Source organism: Protopterus annectens, chromosome 4.part0, assembly GCF_019279795.1.
Source record: "Protopterus annectens isolate FY-2018-M chromosome 4.part0, PAN1.0, whole genome shotgun sequence".
NCBI lineage: Eukaryota > Metazoa > Chordata > Ceratodontiformes > Protopteridae > Protopterus > Protopterus annectens.
Window position 1 is genome coordinate 846,272 of NC_056733.1, and position 22,012 is coordinate 868,283.

The 22,012-nt window shown below is 42.7% G+C and overlaps 1 protein-coding gene across 1 annotated transcript in view; it reads right to left on the minus strand.

Annotated features, from left to right (window-relative positions):
• UTP6 (UTP6 small subunit processome component) overlaps positions 1-22,012 on the minus strand; it is a 1,596,914-nt gene that overhangs the window by 198,129 nt on the left and 1,376,773 nt on the right. Inside the window, exons 16-17 of the mRNA XM_044068038.1 lie at positions 4,663-4,772; positions 4,486-4,552 (exon numbers count right to left, since the gene is read on the minus strand). Of these exons, the coding sequence (XP_043923973.1) occupies positions 4,486-4,552; positions 4,663-4,772 (177 nt within the window). The remainder of the gene's footprint in view (positions 1-4,485; positions 4,553-4,662; positions 4,773-22,012) is intronic.

The following is a 22,012-nucleotide window of genomic DNA, read 5'->3' on the forward strand; positions in this document are numbered from 1 at the left end:
ATTCCATGCCACTGTGCTCTTCTTTTTGTAATTTATTCTGCCTTCTGTGAGAAACAATATCTTCTCATGATTCCATCAACCCTTAAACTGGAACATTCTACAGAATTCTTTACTCAATTCCCTCATTTGCATGTCCTATACTTCTCCCAAATGATTCCTACATATCACCTCCAACCAGTCATGCCTTTCAAAGCACAGCACTTCAGCCATCACCATTTGTTTCCACCTGGCCCTATACTGACTTGCTCCACATCAAGACAGCCATGCCAAATGTGCAGTGTGGACACAGCTCTAGATATCTTGTATCCTTAAACCTACCTGCTACACTAGTAAAAATCACTCTACTCCACTTAACAAGCACCCTCCTTTCTTCATACCACAAAAAAATCCCTCACCTAATTCTACAGCCTGTTTAATACCCCTTTATTTGGAGGGGTCTAGAAGACATGTCACTCTAATATCTCCTTATAATTTAACTCTAGGAAAAACAATTACTAGACTATCTCCTGCAGGAAAAATTCCTATCCCCTACACAATATGGCTTCTGTCTTTCCCATAATACTAGCACTGTCCTTCTAACCTATAAAGGTACTGTCAGAAAAGCTAGAGATAACAGTAAATGAGTCTCTTCCTTATTTCTAGACTTGTCTAAAACTTTAGACACAGTTTACTACATCAAACCTCCATTTCAAATGTCCTCACTAGGTGTCTCTCAGCTCAACCTTCTGTGGTCCAAAAGTTACCCTGTCCAATAGGTATCAAGTCAGTAAAATGGCACTCCATGCACGCTCCTTACCTCCCAGTTACCAATAGTGTACCACAAGGCACTATTCTTGGTCCTCTCCTCTAACATTTTCATCAACACCCTCTATACATCCACACAACAGGCCAACCTAATACAATACACATGATTTCACTCACATTTGTACATCTGACAACATGGTACACCTCCAAAAGGTTACTCACAAAGCTTTAACAGACATAACTCCTGCTCAACCCAAAAAAGACCAAACTACTATTTTTTTTTCCCAAATCCTTCTCTCATGAAAAAAACAAATCTAATGTCCTCTCTCTTGATAATAAAACTGAAGCAATTTCTCAGCAAATTATTACGGGTGATAGTGAATGATAACCTTACATTCAACCTTTAAAAACAAAATTGCATAAGAAAAACTCATCAAAAATTAGGGATACTTTACAAAGCCAAAAACTTTCCCACTGATAAAACTAAAACTATACTTGCCATTTCTTATCTCCTCCCCACACTTACTTATGGTACTCCCGTCCTCAGTAACCTCCAGGCTTTACAAAAAATTTAAAAAACATGAACAGTACTATAACAAAATTGTTAAATTTGCATCACATACCCGTTTCAGTGGGTCTATATTACATTAACGAAAATCCATTACATCGAATACCAAAACAGCGACACGTATTACTCGAAACGCGAAAATACCGAACGCACTAAACCGTGAAATTTAAAATATCGAACGTTCATAGTCGGCCAACCCCACCACCCACTACATACTACCTACCCAAACAAAATAAATAAACCACATACATACACTAACCAAACCCTACTCCTAGCCCTAAAGTAAAGTACCAAAACTCAACTTCTAACCCTACACTAAACCCCACATACACAACTATCTATGCACTATCCTTAACCCCTCCCTAATCCTACGGTCCGTAACTACTGCACACTTCCCCTACGGAGATCTACACAAACAAAATAAATAATATACATAAATACATTTAACAAAACCCTACTTCTAAGACTACACTAAATCTTACACACATTACTTATCGATACACTTAACCCGCACCCTAACCCTAAGGTCCGTAACTATCGCACACTTACCTTTTGGAGCTATACTAAAGACGGGCCAACCAAAATACTTCGATTTTTCGAATTTCGCGGATTTGCACATTCGAGGAATACGTATTTTGCGCAATACGTGTCGATGATTTAAAATTTGCGTAAACAGAGTTTCGACAATCTAATAGGAACCCCTTTTCAGAACCTACCACTGTTTAGCACTAAAAAGCCTAAACTGGCTAGAACTGCCTCATCAACTAACATATACATAGCTTCTTACCACCTATAAAATTATCCAGCATCCAGCGCCTGTCAAACACTAAAAAACATTTGACACAATTATGTTCCCAGTCGGTTCCTGTGATTCAGTGACCAAAAACTCCTGCTTGTCTACAAACCCATCATATTTGCTAGGCATTATCTGTACTCAAAGAAGGTTGTGAAAGCCTAGAATTCCTTACATGTATCCATCATGTTACTACCTTCCCACCCATCTTTCAAAACCACTCTGAAAGACTTCCTAGCTAAAATCTCTCTGTTCTTGTTCAAAATCAGGGTAAACTAAATCCCTAAATATGAACATGTATCTTTTCAATCCTTATACCTCCTTACTCTCCCTTCTTCACTTCCTTACTTCTATCAAATTTTCTTCCCTGACTTTCTCTCTAAATATACCATAAGCCTGGTTTTCCATCACTTCATATTGCAATTCATTCCTATTTATATTAGACTAACTTACCTTTAATTTCTCTACAAACTGTCTAAAATTTCCCTAAATATTAAATGACTACATATCTTGTATCGATTATTAACCAATATTTTTATAACATGTCTAACTTTCTATAATTTTAAACTGCAGATGTTTTTGTTTTATTTTTGAAGACTATAAAATTGTTCTTCAGTGTTTTGCAATAATTTGGACCTTTTCTCCCCAGGCCTCCACTAAAAATAGGCTTCTACTCAGTCAGGCTTTCCCAGCAATCAGATGTAAATCAGAAAGTAAATAAATAACTCTAAATGCAGGATTTTCCACTTCTGGAGCTTTTCCTATTATTGTTTTTTTATATTACATTAATATCTGTTGCTTTAGTTTAATCCTCATTGATTTTGTATCCTAATGCTCCAAAGTTCTGTATGATTTGAAAATGTTTGCTCACGTGTTCTTGTGACCTTGTTAAATTCAAAACGACTTCATCAGCATACAGACTCACCTTTAACACTCAAATCTTCCCAATGAAATTCCCTTATCTCTGACTGTCTCAGACTCTCGGGCAATGGTTCCAAATATAACATGAACCAAGTCCAGAAAGTTTAGGATTTCTGCTTGGAAGTGTTTGCATAGGTATTTTTTATACCACAAGTAAACTTCAAAGAATTATTCCTCAGGTAGATAGCAAATAATGGAGGTGTGATGGAAAGGAAAGAACTAGCTAGGAACATGTTTTTTGAGACTAACAATTTCTCAGATTTTAAAAATTACTTGCAGAGTACTCTGTCAGAAATATTGGTGGAGCATATGGTTATAACTACAGAAAGTATCCTTTTGGAGTGGGACACAGGATCGGAATTCCCTAGACAATGTAAGGCCTTACGAAATTTAATGCTATTGCCTGCCAAGAAAGCAGTTACTAGAAAATGGAAATCAAAATCTAAACCAACTGTAATACGTACTTAATACTGTAAAGGAGATAAAAGAACTGCAGGTGGGATCTTTAGAGAAGTGAAGGATGCAAATTAAATAGAAAAATGAAATCTGTAAGAACAAAACATGCATAATAATGTTCAAGTGAAAGAGTAGTGAGGTTTAAGAGAAGTCAGTAATTGAACAATTTATATAATGTTAGAGTGAATGATAATTGTTAAAAAGAAAGGAAACATACAAAATGTATAATGCATGAAAATTAAGAATATTACCATGGTTTGTTTTCTATTAATGCATGTGTGCCTAAGTCTTAAGTGACACCTTAATAAATGTGTTAAAAAAAAGAATGAATACTGATACCATTAAAGATGGCTAATGAGAGATGGAATGCCTTCAAAAAGTATCCTCACTAGACAGAAGAAGCTTACCTACAATGAGTGATCATACTTAACAGTAGCTGTATAAACTGCATCTGCGGCCTAGCTGCCCTTTAGGGATACATGGGATGAAAGACGCACGGTAAACTTAAGAAATTACTGCATATCTCATGCTGATGGGGGAAGAATTCATCAAAACTGGATGTCTTAACATTATGACACTGACAATGCAGCATCATTTTGCTCACTAAACATTTCATTAATATTCCTGAGGAGGAGCTTTTGCCACTGAAGCCTTTCTTGCCATCACATGCAGGTCCTGGTTGGGGGAGTGTTCAATTAAATTGATCATATTCCACTGGGAAAAATGGTGGTAAGCAGATAATGACAAAAGTAAACTATGTTCAGTTTTCACAAAACCCATACAAAATTACTTTTTCTACTTAAAACATTTCATTTAATTGCCAAGTACAATAGAATATTTCTTCTGTACATTATAAAATACAGTACCTGTTTCCATTCATGAGTTTTATTATAAAAACAAACTGGGCTAAATTGTTTACATCCATATGTGAGGGTTGGAACATGTCAGTGGACTTCTGTTAAACATTTATAAAGACTCAGGGGCATACACCAAGAATCCTCACCTGTTCTTTCTCAATCTGGATCATTCTTTTGACAAATTCAAGAGAAAATGGATGGCTTTCATGCAAGCTAAAAAAAAGGAACATGTTGATGTTTTAAAAAACTGAAGTATAACTTTAACAGTTTAATAAATGTACTGGACAGCATCAAATAAAAGAAATACATTTCTGAAAGAGTACCTTTTGAACACTTTCTTTGCCTTTTTGTAACCACTGCTCCTGTATGCCCACTCCAGGTACTTTTCTTTCATGGCTACAGATACTGCTGGGTTAACAGAATGTACAGCCTTCTACAAGTGAAAAGATGGCAAGAAGAAAAATCATTTATAATTAAAAGGCAAACTCACTCATGATACTATAAACTACATTGCTAGTAATTCAGGGACATATTATCAAAGACAGTAATGATCCTGCTATCTCTACATTTTTAATTTTACTAATCAATCAATACAAGCAGACTGTTTAAAGCATTAATAACTCTTACAGAAAAAAATAATCGATTTCTGGTGCAAGTGATGTTTCTGGTCTGACAATGTTATCTGTTCAAATAAAAGTGATGTCTCCTTCAAAAGGAAATAAACACTCAAACCTTCAAGTGTGGAATTCCCCTCCCATTCAGAATGTTTTCAATGCTGTCGTATTGAACTGCACATTTAATTTGTACAGACTGTGTTTTGCAATCCGAGCACCATAATGTAGACTACTAGTCAAGATGACCATCCATTATGCATTAAATTCATTACTACAGTTCTTTGCAGTAAATCAAACACAACTTGTTATGCATGATTAAATAGTGCAGTTAATGAGAAATACAATAATGCTAAAGAAAGATTACAGCTATAACTGGAGGAAAGTTAGCAAAGCTGCTCATACTTTCCTCAAGTTTCCACTAGGTAAAGGTTCACCAGATATAAAAAAGGAAACAAGTTGGACCAGCAATAAGTCAAAATTGCACAGAAAAATGTAAGTGCCTTGCATCTTCCTTATTTAAAAATATATAAACTCCATGGTTGCACAATTGTGGATAAGTCGCACACTGAATCATCACTGGCATTCTCAGACTGAAATCAGACCAGCAGTGATTTTCTATGGGAAACGGTCATTGATGAGAACATCAGCAAATGTAAATCAACAAGCTGAATCCTTATCCAAACAACGAAGAGTAAGGTAAAATGGGCCAAAAGACTACAAATATGGTTAAAAACACAATTAAAAGTAAATGTAACAATATGCAAAACAGGTCTGATTAAATGACCTTTAAAGCTGCTATGTTAATGGTCTTCCATAGCTCACCCTGGAGTCTATATTTAGCACAGAGCTTTTTAAAATACTTTGTCTGTTATTCATACAAAGAGCTCACTACTACAAAAAAATCAGTATTTGTATGAAGTGGTCAATATTTACTACAAGATATTTACTAGTTGCTCTCTCAGACAAACAAAAAAAACCTCCTGCCTTCTTCTTATCTTCTTTATCCACTTTTGTCTGGATTTCAGTGGCAGCTTAACTCATCCATACCTTCAGCTTTTCTGCTGTGGTACCCACAACAAGCTCCAGGGTTCTCACTGCCTAGCCACAATCGCCACACAACTACAATACTGTTGAAGGACACATCTACAAATCATGCAGCTCTGTGGAACCCTCCAAGAGGCAACCATGAGACAAGCCAGTCTATCACCCTCAGACACTTTTAACCTACAACATTTTTTTGAAATACAGTATGTATGTATGCATATCCCAGGGCTTCCAGGGGTAAGGAAAACAAGCATTTAAGCTGTTTTTTTTTAAACTTAAAATTCACTAAAACATCATCAAATAATAAGTAGCTACTTCATTACCAAGGAAAGGACAGCAGGCTCTGTACCTTACAATATGGAAAGATATTATGTCACCATGCTGCCACTGGTGCAACAATCAAGAGAGAGCTGTCTGTGCAATCCATCTGGAGAAGCAGTTAACTTTATAGGAGATGGCTGCTCGAAGAATTAATGCGACTTGTTTAGACAAAACACTTGGACATTACAGGGTATGTTCTTCAACAGACAAGTTGGAAAAACCTCTCTTTCTTTGAGCAAACGAGGAATAAAGGTCTCTTTCACAAGCCTTCTCAAATGATTTCAGTTATTTGTGCAGTGGAGGATCGAACACACTTCTCTTTCTCAGGGGCTTCTGTGGGTAAAGGTTTCTTCTACCCCTGTTGAGAAAAGGTTTCTTTCCTCTAAGAACTCAAACAGGTGTAATCGCATCCAAAGGGCAGTCCGCATCTGATGAAGTTTGTGATGAACGAAAACGTACTGTATTTGTGAAGCGTTAATGTGCTTGTGGAATGTCTGTTTTGGCTGAATAAACACCCTTCACTGTCACTTGGCTGGTGGTCTTCGTATCCCTTAGCACCTTTTGCAGTTTTTCTGAATTTAGATATGTTACACTTCAGTTAGAAGTGAACTGAAGCCTTAATTGACTTGTTACAGAAACAGATGCAGAAAGCAGGGTGCAAGACAGCCTGCTGATGGAGAATGCCAAGAGAAAAAACTGGGATCTTGGGGACAGAAAATTATGCTGCTGCGATTGTAGTAACATGCATGTGTCCTCAACAGGGGACTGATTAAGGAGAGGTGAAGTGAAACCAAAATATGAAAGGCTAACAAAGTCATTCTAAGGGGATCCAGTATCTGTCTGCCTGGGATGACATGGCTGACATACCACGATGCTTTGCCAAAGATGGCCTGCACCTGTCGCCCCTGGGATTCCAGACACTGGCTAAGGGTCTTGCCGCCCCATATAGTGCCTTTTGTAGGCAAAGTTCAAATGACAAATTCACCACCGTAACAGGAACAGGCAAGCAAAAACTGAGGGTAATGCTACTCAATGCTAGAAGTCTAAATCTCAAAATGCACTCACTTAAGGCACTCCTTAAAATAGAGAACATCAATATCTATGCAGTGACTGAGACCTGGTTCAAGGCTCTAGAGAGCACCCCTGCATTACCAGGCTAAAAAACTCATACCACACTTTTCGGCCATCTAACCTGGACCAGAACACCAAAGGCGGAGGTGTGTCCATTTTCATTAAGGATATCTACACCTCCAGGCTAGTTCCGCAGCATAATGCATCCGAGGTTATCCAACTGCAATCAACAATGGGTAAAACTGCAATCCAAATTGTAGCATACTACAGATTCCCCACCATGCCCCAGGATTCCCACTCCTTTTCTTGATATAGTGGAAAGTATTAGGGTTCAACAAACACCCTAATAATAGGCGATTTCAACTACCCCACCATTAACTGGGAAAACTACTCATGTACCAACTCCTTCACTCAACACTTTCTGGAATTCATAAATTCCAGTGCCCTGGATCAACTTATCCACACCTCCACCAGGGGCAACAATATCCTAGACCTAGTCATTACCAACATGAGTGACCGGTGTTCCACACCTGAAGTCAACTCCTTGTTGGTCAGACACGAACATAAGCTAATCACCCTAGATATCCGCATCCCGCCCCCACCTACCATTAAGGAAACCACGGTAAAAAATTTCTCCAAAGCCAACTTCATGCTTCTTAAGACAGAAGTGGCGAACTTCATGACACCCATGCAGATGGACAATACAGTTATGACTGCTGAATCCTACACAAATGCACTCTATAAGCACTTATACGAGTGCATGGATTGTGCTATCCCAAACAGAACCAAGACGCTATCCTCCAAAAAAAGGAAGCCAATCTGGTGGTCCCCTGCCATAAACAAACTCTACAACAAAAGGAAGAAACTGTTGCAAGAGAGAGTAAAATCCCATGAGTGGAGGAGTTCCCTGGTCAGCCTCAGTAAAAAGCTGAGATCCCTTATAAGATCCTCCAAAGCTAGCTACGAAAACAAAACTGCCACTGATTCTAAGGGCAACCACAAAGCATTCGATAGCTATGTCAAGAATCTCAATGATAACACCCAAATCTGCTCTGAGTTACAGCACAACGGCATGAAAATTACAGAACCAACTGATATTGCCAATATCCTGGCAGATAGGTTCAGTGCTAACTTTACCCTCCTCTCACCCCCTAAAGGGCCATATCTATACAGGAAGAATGCAGAGTCCCTATAATCACATCTATGCAGGTAAAAGCTGCACTCTCTAAAACCAAAAACACAGCAGCCATGGGACCGGACAACATCCCCGGCTGCATTTTACACGAACTTCAGAATGAAATGGCTCCCCACCTAAGCACCAAGTTCAATCATAGTCTCACGTCAGGCTTTGTGCCCACTGAATGGCGCACAGCAACAGTTATCCCACTCCTCAAAGGGGGAGCCACTACTGATCTTGGGAACTATTGCCCTATTAGCCTGATGAGCCTGGTCTGCAAGGCCATGAAACGTATCATCATGGAACTCATAAACAAAGACACTGGTAACTTCCACACTCTGGACCCCACTCAGTTCGGGTTTGTGAAAGGCAGATCATGCCTTCTGAACCTGATCGACTTCTTTGAGGCAGTCGTCAAAGCCATAGACGAGGGTAAGGTGGTTCACACAGCCTATCTTGACCTCGCCAAGGCTTTCGACACCATCCCCCATTCTGGAATTATAGCTAAACTCATTAAACTAGGCATAAATCCCTATGTCACAAGATAGGTTGCCAACTGGCTCACTGACAGAACTCACACTGTAAAAGTTGCAGACTCCAAATCTGACTTCAAACAAGTGACAAGTGGAGTACCACAGGGTTCAGTCCTGAGACCTCTCCTGTCAGGTATCTATTTCTCTGAAGTACAGGCTAACACAGAAGGCCTCTGGCTAACGAAGTTTGCAGATGACTGCAAACTAGGAGCCATAGTCAAGTCCCCAAATGATATGGACATCGTACAGAAAGGCCTCACTGAGACAGATGCCTGGTGTCAGAGGCATGGCCTCAAGCGCAATGCCAAAACGTGCATTGTCATCCCCTTTGGTAAAAACCCTGCACCCATGAGCTACCACATAAACGGCAGTCTACTTAACGCCAAATGTGTGGTAAGAGAACTTGGGACCCAGGTGGACAGTAGTCTCTCCTTTGATAATCACATCGCCACAGTAGTCAGGAAATCCTTCTATGTGGCACACCTCATCACAAAAGGGTTCTCATCCGGGAAAAAAAAAAGAGGTAATTGTTCCCCAATACTTGGCACTTATTAGACCCATTATAGAATACAACGCCCCTTTTGGAATGTACCTCAAGACATCTGCTGCATCTGCAGCTGCTGCAGATGTCTTGTGAGGTACATCTGCAGCTGCTGCAGATGTACCTCACAAGACGTCTGCAGCAGCTGGAAAGGCCACAGAAGTACCTCACAAAGTGGATTACTGGCCTCAAACAGATGCCCTACACTGACAGTCTCAAAAAACTCCAGCTTTACTCTGTAGCATATCGCTTACTCGAAGGAGATCTCTGCCTAACATATAAAGCTATGTTAAATCCAGAGCTGTTGGACATGCTACACATAAAGAAATCCCAATCCCTCCGAGCTACACGCCCTAGGGACCTAAACCTTGTCACCACAATAAACAGGACATGCTGGAGGGATAGATTCCTGTCCCAGAGACTTCCTATACTCTGGAACAAGCTACTCATCTATGTCAAGCAAAGTTCCTCATTAGTACTCCAAGAAAAATCTTGATGAGTGGATGGGAAATGGGAAATACACCCCGGGGATCACTTCTGTGGCTCTGCTTTACAGGGGCACAGAAAATTAACTTTCTTGGGTGGCGTAAGTCAGGGAACCTTGTTGGCTAGGCTTACTTAGGCCCTTGGGCCGATAGCCTAGTACCTACCTATGAACAACAGCATCCCAGGACAGTGGAGTACATACATGCTGGTTTACAAAAGCCATTGAAAGGATGGGAAAACAGACAAATGCAGGTTCTACAAAAAAGAACTGGAAATAATTGCACATCTTGTTGCTTGTGTGACACGCTCATGGCAGAGCGTCTGTATGCTGAAAGGCATAATAATGTTGCAAGACTGTTGCACTGGAGATTGTGCAAACACTACAATATAAAGGTAGTTGAGAGGCATTGGAAGGATGAACCACAAAGCACTATAGAGAATTATTAAGTTATATCACATGGGATCACCCATAAACAACAGTTCAAAAGTTACATGCAAAAACAAAACAGATATAGTAGTCCATGAAAAAAAAGACAAAAGTAACACTGATCACTAACTGACACACCCAGTGATTACAGTGTCTTACATACAGACAAACTTGAAGTCATAAAATATCAGGGTTTGCAGGAAGAAGCAAAAGCAATGTGTGAGAAAGATACCCAAACAGTTCCAGAAGTAGTAGGAACAATGGATCTAATAAAGAAAAATTTACAGTCATACTTAGATATGCTATCATTACATGTAACCTAGTATGCATTACAGAAGGAAGCAATTCTGGGCACAATGCGCGTACTGAGAACAGCATTCTTGGCTAACATCAATGACTGAAACAATGCTAATTTCCTGAACTCTAATCGTACCCTGACTTAGGAATGGGGTCAATTACCATCAGTGGTATAAAAAACCCAAAATACTTAAGAGAAATTAAAAGCAGAAAAGAAGATTATGTTTTAATGCTGATTTTCTCTGGCCATATTTTTCCCAGCTAGTAAATGTCTGAATTTGGAGATTACAATCTTAAGTGATCATAACTAAAACCCAAATGTTATCACAATGCAAAATCACTAACAAATATATATATTTACTTTTTGTCCCTTGACATCCCCCCCCCTGGGCTAGCCATTTAGCTTATCCCTTCTGGTTGCACCTGATAAGCCCATTCATTTCCCAGTGGCAACAGCCCCTTTGTTCACTGGGGTGACAGCAGAGTTAACCAAGAACTAGTGCTATCATCCATGTGACGGGTCACTGTACTTTTGTTGTACACACTGTATACACCACCATTACCATAGTTGCCCATAAATGCCTATGGGAAACTTGCAATGGGCTTGTGGTGTACTGTCCACACACCTCCACATGTGATACAACCAAAGCCTGCCAGCCCCCCCCCCCCCAACAGACAGCACCTCTACAAAACCATGGTCTGCACCATGCAGCAATGACCTCACTTCTAGCATCTCCTCCAAACAAAGGCAAGCAGGCTTTGTATTTTTGCCTTTCTTCTCCTCACACCAGTTTCAGCCCTCAAGCTGCTAATCAAACTTGTGGCACCTGGGTCACAGTTAGAGCCAACCTATTTCACCACTGCTGGCCAGTCTCTAACTAATCTCGATGCTGAAAAGCAGAGGATTTTTATTACATCTATTGTCCTGTCACTCTATTGACAAAAAAAAAAAAAAAAAAAAAAAGAAAACCTGTAGTGGCTTATCAACCAATGAGACTCAAATGTCTGTACTTTTCCCATTCTTCATTTTCACTGACTTATGCTCTTTTCAAATTCAACATTTATTTCGACCCCCTACCAGTATACAATTATACTTTGCAGACCACTCATCCTAATGGTGTTTCATAACATCATTTACAGGACTCCACTATGGCAAATAAAGACCACAGTTATTAAATGAAAGCTTTTCCCCTCACTTGGTATTGCACTAGCACACCCTAAACATTTTCAACCCTCCTCAAGATGGGAGACTCAAAGAAAGGTGCAAGCCTACCATATCATTTTAATTTTCATTAGGGAATTAAACAAACACATCACCAGTATTTTGAAACAAGTAATTCTAATCTTCTGTAGTGCTAATTTTTAAAGTATCACCAGTATTTTGAAACAAGTAATTCTAATCTTCTGTAGTGCTAATTTTTAAAGTATGGTACTCAAAAACAAATGTTGCATTTTTCTTTATGTTTCACAGTACTATAAAAGTACAGTTGTGTACACTTACCATAAATGTAGATGTTCGAGTATTGTCACTGTCGCAGTCATCACATTAAGGTTATCCTGCCAGGAGTATCCCTCAGTCAGCTTAGTATTTCTGCATCGGTTGCTGTCGCTCCATGACTGACGTCAGGTCGTCAGTGGTATAAAATCAGGCAGCCGACACCATTACATCAGTTTTTCTTGCCTTAACTATCAGGAGCCCCCAAATAGGGAGCTATGTTATGGTAGAAGAACACCATTAGTAGAAAGTAAATACCAAAAATTCCCTGTAAGGAGAGAGGAAGAGAGAGACGGGGGGGACGGGACCAGGACTGCAACAGTAAATACACTCAAACATCTACATTTATGGTAAGTGTACACAACTGTACTATGTTCTTCATGTTTCACTGTTGCAGTCATCATATTTGGGTTGATTCCCAAAGCTGAAGAAAAGGGTGCAGGCAGTCAAGAAGACTGGGTGCTGGCTAGGATGCCCTGCAAGACTGTGGTGGCAAAGCCTGTCCTGGATTTGGAGAAGATATGCAGGTGGTAATGATTGGTGAAGGTATGAACAGATGTCCAAGTTGCAGCCTCCAGGATGTCCCTGGTGGGGACCCCTCTGAGAAAAGGTGCAGAGGTGGAGGTTGCCCTGGTGGAATTCATCCTGACCCCCTGTGGGGGCAGTTTTCCATGCTATTTCTAGCAGAAATGGATGCAGTGTGCTATCCATTTGGAGATTGTTTGCTTGGATATGGCCTTGCCCTCTGCCCCTGCTGCAAAGCTGACTAGCAATTGATCAGTTATTCTAAAAGATTTAGTCCTGTCCAGATAGAATCTGAGGTATCTGTGCACATCCAGGGGGTGCAGAATCCTTTCTCCTTTGTCTTGTGGGTTAGGGAAAAAGGTGGGCAATGAATAGATTGGTTGACAGCCACACTGGACACCACTTTAGGCATGAAGGAAGGGTTAGTCCTGAGGGAGACCCTGTCAGCATGGAAAATGATGCAAGGGCAATACAGCCATGAGTGCTTGCAGCTCTGATACTCTTCTAGCTGAAGTGATGGCCAGAAGCAAGGCTTTCTTCCAAGAGAGGAATTTTAACTCTGCTGAAGCTGCAGGTTCAAAGGGGGGGGGGGGTAGGATGAGCTTTTCCAGCACAAAGTTAAGGTCCCAAGCTGGGGTAGGTGTTCTTCTGGGTGGCCTTAGGTTGTTAGCCCCTCTTCACAACTGTTTGTTAATAGGGTGTGAGAAGAGAGGTGGCTCTGTGCTGTAATGAGCAGAGACGGCAGAGGCATGAATTTTAACAGAAGAGAAGGATAGGCCCCTGTGCAGTAGGTCTGCTAGGTAGTCCAGGATGAGAGGTTGGGAGGGCTGTGCCATTCCGGCTCCCTTAGCCTGGATCCAGGTACAAAACCTTTTCCACTTGTCAGCATAGGATTTTCTAGTGCTGGGGCATCTGGCCTCCCGTACATCTAGGACTTGTTTGCATAGGCTGGCAGCTTGAGGAAAGGTCAGGGAATAAGCCAGGCTGTCAGGTTGAGTGTCTGCAATTGGGGATGCATGAATTCTCCATTCCTCTGGATCAGGAGTGTTGGGGTCTAAGGTAGGTGCCATGGTGGCAGGGGTGACAGGCTGTGCAGCAGTGGGTACCAGTGCTGGCGTGGCAAGTCTGGGGCAATCTGGATTGCCCTCAGTCTTTCCTCCTTTACTTTGAGCAGTACCTATGTAATGAGCGGTAGTGGGGGAAATGCATAGACCGAGAGGTTTACCCAATGGAAGGATATAGCATCCACTTTCCAGGCCTTGCTGTGAGATTCCCTGGTGCAGAATTTGCTGAGCTGATGATTGGAGTGGGAAGCAAAGAGGTCCACCTTCGGGGTGCCCTATTTCTGGGTTACAAAGGTGAAGGTTCTGTGGTCTAGCAGGTTTCTGCTTAAGTTGTCTGCCAGAGAGTTTAGGGAGCCTGGCAGGAATTGTGCTAGCAGGTGCAGTTGCATGGCTAAGGCCGTGTGCGAAAGGGTCATGGCGAGCCTGCAGAGAGGATAAGAGTGAGTCCCTCCCTGCTTGCTGAATTACTACATCACTGTGGTTGTGTCTGTTTTGATTAGTAGAGGCCCTGGGGAAGAGTAGTGGTCTGAAAGCTGACAGGGAGTGCTGAACCGTTAGCATCTCTTTTTGGTTGATGTGCAGATGAATTTGATTTGGGCTCCAATGGCCCTGAATGCACCTGCCATCCAGGTGTGCACCCCAGGCACAGTGTGATGCATCTGTGGTGAGGGTCTGGGAGGCGAGGGAAGTCCCGTGTTGTGCCCTGCATGCTGCTGCCCACCAAAGGAAATCTTTCCTTTGACAAGGTGTCACTGTATGATAGTTTCCAGGTCTTGAGAATGTTGACACCAAAGGCTTTTTAGGTATCATTATAGTTTCCTCATACGCAGTCTGGCATATGGAATAAGTAGAATGCAGGAGGCCATGAACCCTAGAGCTTGCAGGAATTTCCTTGCAGATAACTGGGTTCTGGTGGCTAGTTGAGAGAAGTAGCCTGTCAGGTAGGCTTGTTTTTCTGGAGTAAGGAATGCCAACTGGGATGTTGTGTCCATGCTTTCTCCCAGGAATACAATTTTTTGTGTGGGGACTAGTTTTGATTTCTTTTCGTTGATAGTGTACCCCAGGGAGGTCAGTAGGTCCTTTACAAAGTGTCAGGTGCTGTAACAGCTTTTCCTGACTGCCTGAATCAAGCAATCGTATAAGAAGGGGTACATTTGAAAATTTCTTTGTCTGCAAAATGCAATGGCTGGAGTTATGCTTTTTGTGAATACTCTGGGAGCAGTGGATAAGCCAAAGGGAAGCGAGGAGAACTGAAAGTGCACAGAACCGGCCCTGAAATATAGGTATTTCCTGCAAGATGCCCTGATTGGGATGTGTAGGTAGGCCTCTTTTAGGTCTAGGGTGGCTAAACAAGCATCTTGGAAAGCATAGGAAGAAGCTGCTGGAGGGTGAGCATTTTGAATTTTGGTATAACCAGAAAGGTGTTTTCAATGGATAGATCGAGGATTCGGTGCCAGGTGCCCTCTTTTCTGGGTACCAGGAAGAGTCTGGAATAGAAACCTTGGCCTGTCTGTTCTGCAGGAACATGCTGTATTGCCCTCATGGAGAGCAGGGAAAGACTTGCTTTTTATCCTCTGCCCACTGGTTTGGAGGAAGATCTGGGAACCCTTTTGGGGATGGCAGTGTGTGGAAATAAAATTAGTATCCGTGGGACACTATGTTGAGGATCCATCAGTCGTCTGTAATAGAGGCCCAGTTGCTTGCATGGAAGGAGATTTTTCCTCCTAGGGGCACAAGCAGGTGGGCAGAGGTAAGGGGTGGAGGTGTAAAGTCAGTGTGAGTTCTTACCATAAGGGGATGGCTTTGCACTCCCGTTTTTGAAGAGGAGGAAAGTACAGTTTTGTACCTACCATAAATGTAGATGTCCGATAGGTATGCATCTGCAGTCATAACATATGGGTTGTCCTGCCTCAGGCAGCCCTTCGGTCGGCCAGATTCCAAAGTCTGGGTCTGGCCTCGGCTGATGTCGCACTTTCCCCGACGTCAGAGCTTCTGGGGTATAAAGGCATCAGCCGACGCCATTTTCCTCAGTGTTTCTTGCCCCAGATGCCAGGTGCCCTCTAGGAAGGCTAAATTTGGATAAATGTTGAAAATTCCAAACAGTTGCAAACAATATATATATATATATATATATATATATATATATATATATATATATATACACACATATATACATACAAACAAATACACCATAATAGATTCCCCCAGGGATTCCCCCAGCTAGCTAAAAGAGGGGTAAGCACCCTAGGAATACCACAGAGGGGATGGAGGGTGGGTAATCCTGACTGCAGATGCATACCTATCGGACATCTACATTTATGGTAGGTACAAAACTGTACTATGTCCTTCAAGGATGCATCTGCAGTCATAACATATGGGTAGAATACCATAGCCAAACTGGGGGAGGAGGTACTAAGGTAATGATGGTGTAGTTAAGATCCCCTGTAAAACTGCAGTTGCAAATCTGGAGTATAAAGGTAGATTGTAATGCTTGGCAAATGTATGCACGGAGCTCCAAGTAGCAGTTTCTAAAATGTCCTTGGTAGCCACTCCTCGTAGGAAAGCTGTAGTGGTGGCTGTGGCTCTTGTGGAGTGAGGCCTGATATTTTCAGGAGTTGTCTTTCCATGAAAAGAGTAGCAGAATCGAATGCAATTTCCTATCCATTTTGAAATTGTCTGTTTGGAAATTGCTTTTCATTGCACTCCAGTTGCATATGCTACAAAAAGTTGGTCAGTTTTTCTGCTGGTTTTAGTTCTGTCCAGATAGTAGTGTAGTTGTCTGTGTACATCCAAGGTGTGCAATAGTTTTTCCCCCCTGTTCTGTGGGTTAGGGAAGAACGTAGGCAAATGAATAACTTGGTTCAAGGATACTCTGGATACCACCTTTGGCATGAAAGTAGGATTGGTTCTCAGAGACACTCTATCCTGGTGAAAAATAAGGAAAGGCTGCACTGCCATTAGTGCCTGTAACTCGGATACTCTTCTTGCTGAAGTGATTGCTAGAAGGAAAGCAGTTTTCCAAGATAAGAACTGTAAGTCTGCTGATGCTGCTGGTTCAAAAGGGGGTAGTGTTAATTTTTCCAGCACAAAAATTGAGATCCCATGCAGGTAAAGGTGGTTTCCTTGGAGGTTTTACATTTTTGATCCCTCTTAGAAATTGTCTGAGGAGAGGGTGAGAGAAGAAAGGAGGATCCATGTTGTACTCTGCTGAAATTGCTGAAGCATGAATCTTAATGGAAGAATAGGACAGGCCATTGTGGAACAGTTCTGCTAAGTATTCTAGGATGTGTGCTAGGTTTGCCAGTGTAACATTTGTACCCTTTGATGCACTCCAAATGAGGAATCTCTTCCATTTAGCTGAGTATGTTTTTCTTGTGGAGGGTCTGCGAGCCTCCAGGATAATGTCCTTGACCCTCTGAGATAAAACAGTTTGGTTTTGTTTTAAACAATTTTCCAGGCAGTTAGCTGCAGTGTTTTCAAATTTGGATGCAGGGTCTTGTAGTTGTTCTGCGTTAGAAGTAAAGGCCATAGGGGTAGAGGCCATGAGTTTTTCCGAGACATGCTTCTCAGTAGCGGATACCAATGCTGCCTTGGCCAGTGTGGAGCTATCAGACTCACCTTTGGCTGTTCCTCCTTGATCTTCAGTAGAACTTTGTACATCAATGGGAGAGGTGGAAAGGCATACACTGTTAGGGCCTTCCAGCTGAAAGAGAGGGAGTCCACCCTCCAGGCTCGTGGGTGGTATACTCTTGAGTAGAATTTCTTCAGTTGGTGGTTGAGTGGGGAGGCGAACAGGTCTATCTCTGGCATTCCCCATTTGTTTGTTATGATTTTGAAGATGTCTGGATGCAGCATCCATTCGTGAGCATCCGTGGTAGTTCTGCTTAAGCTGTCTGCTAGTGAATTCTCCTTTCCTGGTACGAATTTGGCCTGGAGTTGGATGTTGAGATTCAGGCCTAGGTTCCACAGGTCCATTGCCATCCGGCATAGAGGGTAGGAGTGCGTGCCTCCCTGTTTGTTGATGTACCACATGACTGTGGTATTGTCTGTCCTTATCAGCAGATGTCCTTGCTGGAGGAATGATTTGAATGCCTCGATTGCATGCTTCACTGCCAGCATCTCCTTTAGATTTATGTGTAAATTCAGCTGGTCTTGAGACCATAGGCCTTGGATGCACTTGTCTTCCATGTGTGCTCCCCATCCTAGGTCTGAGGCGTCCGTGGTGATGGTCTGCCTTGGTTGTGGTTTGTTGAAAGGCAACCCTCTGTTGGTCTGGCAGGCCTGAGCCCACCACAGGAATTCTTTTTTCAGGCATGGAATGATTGGTATCATGGTTTCTAGACTGTGCCTGTGTTGAGACCATACATTCCTTAGGTACCATTGTAATTTCCTCATATGTAGCCTGGCATGCAGGATCAAGATTATGCAGGATGCCATGTAACCCAGGGCCTGCAGGACTTTCCTTGCAGTAAGCTGGGTTTGTCTTGTCAAAGCCATGAAGTAGACTGGGAGTTGCTTTTGTTTTTCTTCTGTGAGAAAAGCCATCTGAGTTATTGTGTCCAGATCCGCACCCAAAAATGTTATCCTTTGGGATGGCACTAGTCTTGACTTCTGGATGTTGACTGTGTATCCCAAGGCCTGAAACAGGTGTATGACATAGGCCAAATCCTTTATTAGTTTTGTCTTGTTGCCCGCTTGTATTAGGCAGTCGTCCAGGTATGGGTAGATTTGAATTCCCTGAAGCCTGCAATGTGCAATTACTGATGCCAGGCATTTCGTGAATACTCTGGGCGCAGTAGATAAGCCAAAGGGCAATGCTGAGAATTGATAATGCTCTGATCCTGCACGAAATCTGAGGTGTCTTCTGCAATCTGGTCGTATAGGGACATGCAGGTATGCCCCCTTGAGATCTAGAGTCACCAGCCAAGACTCCTTGCCCAACATGGGAAGAAGTTGCTGTAGGGTCAGCATCTTGAATTTTGGCACAATGAGATATGTGTTTAGTGCGGACAAGTCGAGAATAGGCCTCCATTGGGTTTCTTTTCTTGGTACAAGGAAAAGTCTGGAGTAAAATCCCTGGCCTTGTTCCATAGATGGTACCTTTTCTATTGCTTTCATCTGGAGTAAATTGTTGATTTGTCTTAGAGCCTCTGGCTTCTGGTTTGGTGGATGGTTTGGCATTCCGCTCTTTTTTGGTAAAGTGTGGAAGTGAAACCTGTATCCTTTGTCTATTGTTTGCAATGTCCATTTGTCTTTTGTAATGCAATGCCAGTTGTTTGAAAATAAACCAACTTTCCGCCCAAGGGAGCATCCAGTTGTTCCCTGGAAGGCGGAATCAGAGCCAAGTCATTGTGTCTGTCCAGTGGAAGTGGTTGTAGTTGCAGCTGTGGCAGTACTTCTCTGGTTGGCAGGTTGCCACTGTCGACCCCTGTAGGCACCCTTTGATTGACCTCTGCCTCTTGGGCGTCTATTCCTGCCCCTCTGTGTTCTGGAGGTGTCTGGAAAGGACCAATTCTTGGAAGGCCAGTTTCTGCTGAACCTCGGAGGTTGGACCTGCAGAAATTCCTTTACTGTTTGCACAGGTTTTGCTTTTTCTTCCACTTTCTTTAGAATCTCCTGTGCAGGGGAGCCAAATAAACTTTGTTTCTCCATTGGAGCATCTAGGAGTTTAGCCTTGACATGGTCTGGCAAGGATTGCTCTTTTAGCCAGGCATGCCTTCGAATTACTGCTCCAGTCATAGCTGATCTAAATGAAGCCTCCAGTGCATCATAGCCACATTTTAAGAAATGATTACTGACCTGCTGAGAGTTGTGTACCAAATCCTGAAGGGACTTACGGTCTAAAGGTTCAGGATAGGAAAGCTTTTTATTCAGCTGATCTAACAAATATTCCTGGTACTGTATCATATGGAATTGACAGTTTAAAGCCCTGGCAGAAAGAGTAGCAGATGTATAAACCTTTTTTCCCCATCTCTCTAATGCTCTTGACTCTCTTTCAGAGGGTAGGGGGTTTTTGGCAGTGGCAGCTGCGACACCTTTTGGGCCCTGAGAAATAGTTTCTGGGTCTGCAGCATGGGCTTTATACAAGTGGAAGTGAGAATCCGGGACCCTGTAATATCTGTCAGGTTTGGCAGGGGCCGGGGGAAGAGAATCAGGGGCAGAACTGTTATCATTATATGCATCATCAATTACAGTTAGCACAGGTGGTATGGCTAAAGGCCTATGCTGTGGCAAGTGTAAAAAGGTCCTTAGTCTTTTCCTAGAATCAGAGAAATCCTGACCCTGCCATTGAAAGTGTTCCCTCATTGAGTGTAAAGTCTCCCCAAAGGAAAATTCTTCTGGAGGGGAAGCAGAAGGAATGGAGTCTTCTGCATCTGAATCCTCATAAGGTGAGTATGGCCCTTCCTGATGGTCTGATAATTCAGATCCATCCGAGGAGTAATCAGAGGAGAGAGGTTCAGGGGGTTCAGTCCTAGGCCTTTTGTCAGGAGGAGGTTGAGAGGCCCTGTCTGGGTGAGGTTGGGAACCCCTAATCAGAGATATTAGGTCCTCAGCAAGGCTGAGAATCTGAGAACTTGAGGAAGGTCTCTGAGAGGTAGATTTTGCTGCTAAAGCTTTTGAAATTTTAGCTGCTTTAGCCCTGGAAAAGGCCTTAATAGACATAGAAGCAGGGGGCCTAGCTGCCCCACGTGCAGGAGTAGAAATGTCCAAAGGAATGGTGCCGGACAATTCTTGTGCACTTGCTTCTTCGGTAGGGATTTCTGTAGCCGACTCAGCCGGGGCCTCTCTGGCCTCGGTTGTCGAAGGTATGTTTTCGGCAGAAGTAAGAACCGAGGACTCGGTTTCAGCTGAAACCGAGACACTCGCGGTAGGCCTAACCGTGGTTTCAGCCGAAACCGCGGGCCGCGAGTGTCGGTCCTTTTCCTTGCGTTTTTTAGCTAAATGTGTAGTCGGAGTCTCCGACGGCATTTTATATGCAAAAGCGGATCCAAAAAACTCTTCTGCAAACTCCGACCGACGTCTAAGTGTCCGTCGGTTGAAGGAGGCACAGGCTAAACAAGCTGATACGTCGTGGTCTGGGCCTAAGCAAGGAAGGCAGTAAGAATGGAAATCCTTATGAGGTATTTGTTTCCCACAAGTTAAACAATTATTTACTTTGTCTGACATCGGCTGAGGCAAGAAAGAGTCCCCAACGGGGTACTTAGCTTTTTTAGAAGTCTTCGGTAGCTGAAATCTCTGGATCTGACCGACCGGCACTTGCAAACAGCTTCTGCTTCAGGCACCGCGCGGCAAGAAAGACTGAGGAAAATGGCGTCGGCTGATGCCTTTATACCCCAGAAGCTCTGACGTTGGGGAAAGTGCGACATCAGCCGAGGCCAGACCCAGACTTTGGAATCCGGCCGACCGAAGGGCTGCCTGAGGCAGGACAACCCATATGTTATGACTGCAGATGCATCCTTGAAGGACATCTCCATTGCTTAGATCTCTGTATTCCCTGCTGTCTCGGGGGGGTGGGGTCTGCTTTCCCTGGGTCTGGGCTGAGCTGGCCTGGAGGGGGCAGAAAAGGACCAGTGCTTGGAGGGGCAATGCTTACTGAACCTCGGAGGCTGGACCTGTAAAAAGTCTAACTGTCTGGATAGATTAAGCTTTTTCTTCCATCTCTTTCAAGACCTCTTCTGCCTTGGTGCCAAATAAATCGTCTTTGTTCAATGGTGTGTCCAATAGTTTGGATTTGACATGGTCTGGCAAGGTTTGTTCCTTAAGCCAAGCATGCCTTCTAAGGACAGAGCCAGTGACTGCTGCCCTGCAAGATGCTTCTAGGGCGTCAAAGCCACATTGCAAGGTGAGCTTAGTAACTTGACTTGCAGAATGCATTAGCTCTTGTAATTCTTTATTTTCTGCACAAGCAGGAAAGGAAGACATTTTTTGTTTGAGGAGTTCCATGGTATGCTGCTGATATTTCAGCATGTGGAACTGGCAATTTAATGCTCTAATAGCAAGAGTAGCAGAGGTGTACACTTTTTTACCCCATCTGTCTAAAGCTCGGGAATGCCTGTCTGAGGGGGTGGGATTCTTAG